This window comes from Corylus avellana, chromosome ca5, assembly GCF_901000735.1.
Source record: "Corylus avellana chromosome ca5, CavTom2PMs-1.0".
In the NCBI taxonomy this organism is placed as follows: Eukaryota; Viridiplantae; Streptophyta; class Magnoliopsida; order Fagales; family Betulaceae; genus Corylus; species Corylus avellana.
Genome location: NC_081545.1, coordinates 24828282 through 24835203, shown reverse-complemented (window position 1 = coordinate 24835203; position 6922 = coordinate 24828282). Strand labels below are relative to the sequence as shown.

At 40.3% G+C, this 6922-nt stretch overlaps 1 protein-coding gene across 1 annotated transcript; it reads left to right on the top strand.

The window, feature by feature from the left end:
* The first annotated feature begins 4541 nt into the window (after positions 1–4541).
* Positions 4542–6893, top strand: LOC132180834 (probable protein phosphatase 2C 75). Its single transcript, XM_059593805.1, has 3 exons — positions 4542–5225; positions 5395–5775; positions 6503–6893. Exons 1-3 carry the CDS (start codon positions 4779–4781, stop codon positions 6659–6661), a joined length of 987 nt encoding a protein of 328 aa, XP_059449788.1. The 5' UTR covers positions 4542–4778; the 3' UTR covers positions 6662–6893.
* Positions 6894–6922: the final 29 nt, after the last annotated feature.

Here is a 6922-nt window from a genome sequence, read left to right as displayed (position 1 = left end):
AATATTGCATATAACATTTTATAACTTAGACTCCATTTACTTCGACGTAAAATGGTTTTCGTCGAAAAATATTTTCAGAAAAGCAATTTTCTCTGAAAATGTTTTTTGTTGAAAACATTTTATGGTGTTTACTACACACAAGGAAAATATTTTTTTTAATAAATTATATATATATATATATATATATATATATATATATATATTTTTTTTTCCAATAAAGGTCCCATGAGGTTTTACCTGGACTTGTTAGGGACCCAGCGGGGGCTGTGTTTCAGGGACACCTTGAGGGACTTGACAGGGACTTGTCAGGAGCCTAAATCTAGGCTGCAGCGGGACTGCCCGGGGACCCACCGAGGGATTGTCCGAGACCTCATAGAGACCCAGGAGATCATGGAGACTCAGCCGGGACTTGACCCTGGGACTTCATGGGGACCTGCTTCCGGGACTTATTTGTGACCCAAGAAGCGGGACCGGCCGAGACGTAGGAAAGTCCACGGGCGTGTCCACGTCAAGAGTCCACAGGCTGAGCTCACTGCAGGGTTCCTGACAAGTCCAAGTCAGCTCTCGGGCGGGTCCCGGTTAGGTACCAGGCGGGTCCCAGTCAGGTCCCGGTGGGGTCCTGGTCAGGTCTCGGGTAGGTCCCGGCGGGGTCTCGGGCAAGTCCCGGTCAAGTCCCAGGTGGGTCCTAGGCTGGTCTCGAGCAAGTCTCGGGCGAGTCCCATGGGGTCCCGGTCAAGTTTTGGTTAGGTCCTGGGCGGGTCCCGGTCAGGTCCCGGGCCGATCCCAGTCAAGTCCCGGCGGGGTCCCGGTCAAGTACTGGGTAGGACCCAGTGGGGTCCTAGGCGGGTCCTGGCCAAGTCTTGGACAGGTTCCGGTCAAGTCTCGTTTGGGTCCCAGTCAAGTCCCGGCGAGGTTCTGATCAAGTCTCGAGCAGGTGCCGACGGCGTCTAGGACAAGTCCCGGTTAAGTCCCAGGCGTGTTTCGAGTAGGTCCTGGTCAAGTCCAAGGCGAGTCCTAGGCAAGTCACGGGCGAGTTTTAGTCAAGTCCCGAGCAAGTGTTGGGTAGGTCCCGGTTCGGTCTCGGTCAAGTCTCGGGCAGGTCCTAGCGTGGTCCCGAGCGGGTCCTGGGCGAGTTCCAGTCAAGCTCCGGCAAGGTTCTAGGCAGGTCTTGGCAAGGTCTATCGATTTAAGAATGAAATACTCACAGTCGGAAAATAGTTTACGGTAACCATTTTCCAAAAGTTAAAGAAAAATTTTCGGTCAAAAAGAAAATATTTTTTGCTGACCACTATTTTACATCAAAATAAACACTATAAAATACAAAAATTATTTTCTAAAAATCATTTCACGTCGAAGTAAATAGAGCCTTAAAAAAAGAACCAACACATGAAGATGATCTTTTATCGACACAAATCACAGAGAACAGGACCTCAAAACAGTAGGGGCCGACACAAAGACCAGCTGATACTCTCATTAACCAGATATTGATTGCTCTCATCCAAACAGGGCAATGCAATGCAAGTTTGGTTGACAATGGTTATGCAATCCTACAAATTTTTTTAAATAATTAAATTCTTTATTTTTTATCGGTTTAAAATTTTAAGAGAAATGATGATTTAATATCTTATTAGAATTTATGAATAGATTTGCTTTATCCGCTTTCCCAAGTGCTTCTTATTTTGGGCCTCCAAGTTCTTGTGTGAGCCAATATAAATTAGCTATAAATTGTTTAGTAATTAATTTATATAAATTAGTCTAATAAAGTGACATGCACTTTAAAACGGACCACTCTAAGGGCCAAACTTTTTATTTTTATTTTTTATTTTTATTATTTTTTATTTAAGATTTGGCTTTTAGGAATGGTCGGACAACTCCTAAGGGCCATGGGGTGGCTTCAGTCACCCCAGACCGGCTGTCTAAGGTAGCCGAAGCCATACCAGCCCCAACTGGGGTGGTCTGGCCACCTCCAATGGGTGGGGGGTGGCTAGCCACTCTTTAATTTTTTATAATTTTTTATAATTTTTTATAATTTTATTTTATAATTTTTTTTAAAAAATATATAATATATTATTATTGTTATTTTATTACTGGGACAGATGTCCTACTTATGGCCTCAAAATTTTTTTAAAGAGATCCTAATCATTAATTAGATATTTTTAAACTGAAGATAATTTGTTTCCTTTAAAACATGTATTTCTCACCCGCCTTAAAAATACATATCATTTTATTAGTTTAGTGTATAAAATTAACTACAAAATCTGTACATTTTGAGCCCACTTGTGTGGCAAGCAAACCAGACCAGAACTTTGGAAAGTCTTCAGAGTCAGAGATGATAAGATATAAAATAAAATAAAATAAAATAAGGAGAAAATAGGAAAAAAGAGAAATCACAAAAATTTGAAATGATTGGAGCTTTTAGAGATCTACGTACACTTTTTTCAATGGTTAATGGGGTCACATTTTCTTTATTTGATTTCAATTATAAGATGCATGTGATTGCTTTATATAGAAAATATGTTGTGTAATACTAATTCAGTGCAATTGTGGTTGGTGAGTCACTGCAAGGACATTTTAGTACTTTTAACATCCCCTCAACTCAAGCTGTCACCTTGGCTTGAAAGAAAATGACCCTATCAAATTGGGTGGATTACTCCCCACTCATTTGGATTTGAATAGAAGTCTAATATGATGATCATGAGTTGATAAATTTCTCTACTAGAACTTCTTCATTCTTACCATCATAAAATAAATAAATAAATAAATAAAATTGAGAATTTTTTTTTATTCCTCTCTCATGGAGCTAACTAACAGAGTGGCTAATTTGAAATTTTTTAAAATTTCGTGAAGCTATTTTATTACATTTTGAACATTAGGGTGTCAAATTGCAACTGACTGATAGTTTGGAGGGCCATTTTACATATATATATATATATATATATATATATATATATATATATATATATAGTAATTATATCCATCACCCCCTATCTTCCTAAAGCTTATGTCATATCGTATTTTCAATCAAAAAATCAATCTTCATGTACATGGACGTAACCAATAATTTTTATTAAAATGGTCAAATCATGAACGATAAATATATTAAGATTGAAGATTAAACTAATATGTATAAAATTAGTGCAAAATATAAGAAAAAGAAAAAAAACACAATAATTGTTTCTTAATATATTTTAATTTCCAATTAGATCACCTATCAAAATGATGGAGCCTAACGTTATTTTAGATTTCAAAAATCATCTATGTTTATACTAATTTTCCAACAATTTCTCTTTAGATGCATACCTTCAAAGATTAATCAATCAAAAACTCATATTCAATTTGTTCCGAAGCCTAGTTTGGACAATAATATTAATGTTGAAAATGATCATTCTGTAGTTGAAGTAGAAATAAAATAATAAAAAAAAAAAGTTGAAAGAGTAAGCACAAGTACAATAAGTCAATAAATAATTAAGTTGGTAGATAGTTGATCTTTTTGTGCTTACCAACTATTGGCCCAACTCATAAACATTTGATAATCCCTAGAAATATAAATGTTGAACTACACTATGCTTATAATGTTGGTTAAAGTTTTATTTTTCTTCATTAGTAAAGTCTTGCGGATAAAACTTGTTTACCAACCAACATATATAATCAATTCTAGTGTACATTTAGATAAAATTCACATGAGATATTTTTATTTTTCTAAGCCATATAGGACCATGTTTATTTTTAAGAGGCCGAGGGTCAAATTAATTTTTTTTTTTGTTGGACCCAATGATATATATATTAAAACATATTTATATAGAACTATTTAAAACTTGGACAGGTCATAGCTTATGCCGATCCCTACTGGGTCCCATACTTTAACATAAACATTCTATTTTATTAATATTAATTCTAATATTTTATATTTTGGTAACCATTTTTTCCTAATCACAGTTCACGCATGAGACTTTGAGAGTTAAACGCATTAATTTCGACTTTGAATTTTGGGAAACAGCGTTTAACAATCCATGTGCATGTGCTGGCTTAGAAACCTGATGGCCACATACATTAAGCCACGCCAACTGACTGACACCTGTAACCCTAGCTTTATTTCTCCGAGAACTTTCCAACGTGTCCATGATGAAGCAGACAAGCAAACACCTACACCGTGGAGCTCCTGTGGCTCGCCACGTATGTACGGTCTTCGAATTCTAGGAGTGAGAAAGACAATAAAAAACCATGTTCGGCGAAGACAACCGAAACGTAGTCGATGTGGGCCACCCAGCCTGTCTCTTTAAAAAGTTTCATTTGCGCGGACGCTTCTGATTCGCCCATTTGTCGTCGTAGTAGAGCATGGGCCTCCACTTGTCAGAGACGTTTGACACGTGTGCTCCATTATATGGATGCTGAATTTCCTGCGATATGAGAAATTGACTGTAGAAGAAAGCTGGGAAAACAGTCGGAGACGTTTACGGAAAGTGGCTCGTCATGAGGACACGTGTCACTGTGCCAGGGAATATAGGTTGGTGAAGGGCAGTTCGGGTAGCTGCCCGGAGAGTTGGCTTGCCCTACAGGCTGACACGAAGAGAGATGGAGAAAACACACAACACGTTGCGTATTTCTCTCCGTCATACGTTTTCCGAGGCAGAAACAATAGCAGGGAAAACACACACGCTCTCTCTCTCTCTCTCTCTCACTCTGTATTATATTTCTTAAGTTGGAGTTATTACACCTGCAGAGATGGTCGCCGGCGGCGAGTGGAGATTTCCGGAGGTTTTGGTTTGTGGAGGTTTTCGATGACAGAGGTTTGCTGGAGAATGCTGAGCGACGACGACGATGATTCGCCGGCGAAATGCCGGGAGCGCCGCCGGCGGAGGATTGAGATGAGGAGACTAGCGGCGATTTCGGCGGCGAGCTCTGCACTGCCTCCGCTGATCCAGAGCCGGGGGGATAACCCTGACCTGACGGAGAGCTTGGCAGAAGTGAAGCGGATTCGGACGGCGGAGAAGAGCGATATACCGGCGTCGTCTTCGTCGTCATCCGGAGAAGATGTGGACGCTTTGTCGGCGCAGCAGATTGGGGGTCCGGCTAGAGAGCCGGTTTTCGGGACCATGTCGGTGTCGGGGAGGTCTCGTGGGATGGAGGACGCGATAGGTGTTCGGACGAGCCTTTGCCGGCCGGAGATAAGTCATTACCGACCAGTTCATTTCTTCGCTGTGTTTGATGGCCATGGAGGACCTCACGTATTGCTCGCTCATCATCTTCTTCTTCTTAATTTTTTTTCAAAAGTAAACTTTGTAGCTGGAAATTCTCAAATACAAATATAGGCTTCGGAAATCGTTGTTGTTGAAGAAGATGTAGGGCTATTTTTGCCATTAAAACAGTGGGCGCTCTAAGCTTTTGCATGTGCAGGTCGCGGCATTGTGTAGGGAAAGGATGCACGTGTTCGTAGAGGAGGAGCTGACGCGCGTGAGTTGCACGGGGGAGAGTGAGAGTGGGAGCAGTAGTAGCTCCAAAGACGAGCTTGAAGAGGATGGTACGGATTTGGAAGAGAAGTGGAGGAGAGTGATGAGGAAGAGCTTCGAGAGGATGGACGGGGTGGCATTGTGCACGTGCGCGTGCGGGAGCGTGGGGTACAAGTGTGGTTGCCATCCCATGGAGGTGCCGCTCGGCGGGTCCACCGCCGTGGTGGCCGTTCTCACGCCGGAATACATAGTCGTCGCCAATTGCGGAGACTCACGCGCCGTCCTTTGCCGTGCCGGCACCCCCATACCTCTGTCGCAGGATCACAAGGTTCGGTATCTCTATCCCCCGTCTCCAACTATGCTTGATGATGTAAAACAAGTGTACTCGCATTCCATGGCGGACACTCATATTTAGATGGGACAAAATTATATTGACTGTAAATGCTTGTTCTTAATTGTCGTGGGAAGGTGTGGTCCGTGGAGATGGAGAATCTGACATGCATATTCATTTAGTTTTTGGCATGTTGTTGCACGTAGGTTGTCTTTTGTGAAGTACTTGGATAAGACATCAAATGGGTTTCTGGTTTCACGGTTCACTCTCATTTAGTACTAGTATATAGCATTCTAGGATATAGACCCTTTTTTGCCCTTTTTTGGAGGACACTTGGCATTGGCGTGTTTTAGAAACCTCCTGTTGATAGCAAGGATGAAAAGCTGCTCACTCCAATAATCCAATCAGAAATGAGAAATGCTACATGCATACCAAGTTCACACTCGGTAAAAATTATTATTGAAATTTGAATTCAATAGGCTCAAAGAAATTAAGTAAATGTTTCAGGTAATAAGGTTTGAATTTCCTTAGTGCAAAACAATTTTTTGGGTCACGCCCACTAGCGAAGTTGGAGCATTACTTGATACTTGTCGAAAGACCGCTTTATATCTTCTTTTTTTTTAAAAAAAAAAAAAAAAAACTAAATTAAATTGATTTATTTACTCTATTATGCAAATTAACATAAAATTCTTATTTAGATGACACTCTTAAGCTTTAATTGCAGCCTGATAGACCAGATGAACTAGCAAGAATTGAAGCTGCTGGGGGCCGAGTCATCTTCGTTAATGGAGCTCGAGTTGAAGGCATTCTTGCAATGTCCAGGGCGATAGGTAATGTTTTCCACATGCATTTAACTGAAGATCATCTTGCTATTTTCTTCTAGTCAAATTAACAATTACTAACACATGTTATGACCGATCCTAAATGTTCCTAGTACATGATTAATTACCGCAAGTTATCATTTAGAAAGTTTTCTCCTGGAGTATAATATTATTTGGTTTAATCACTTCAGAATGAGTAAGGAACTATTTTCACTGTAATGGCAAACATTGTTGAACTAAATCCCTTTTTCTTTTTTTCTCTCAATCTTAGATGGAATTTCTATCTAAATTGGAGGTGTATTTATCGTGGACATGTCTGTTTT

What these genes read in the sequence shown, in the direction of transcription:
- LOC132180834 (XM_059593805.1), top strand. Translation starts at nt 4,779, where the DNA reads ATGACAGAGGTTTGCTGGAGAATGCTGAGCGACGACGACGATGATTCG. An exon ending in ATGGCCATGGAGGACCTCAC is followed by an intron (nt 5,226 to 5,394) that starts GTATTGCTCGCT and finishes TTGCATGTGCAG; the next exon opens with GTCGCGGCATTGTGTAGGGA. An exon ending in CTCTGTCGCAGGATCACAAG is followed by an intron (nt 5,776 to 6,502) that starts GTTCGGTATCTC and finishes CTTTAATTGCAG; the next exon opens with CCTGATAGACCAGATGAACT.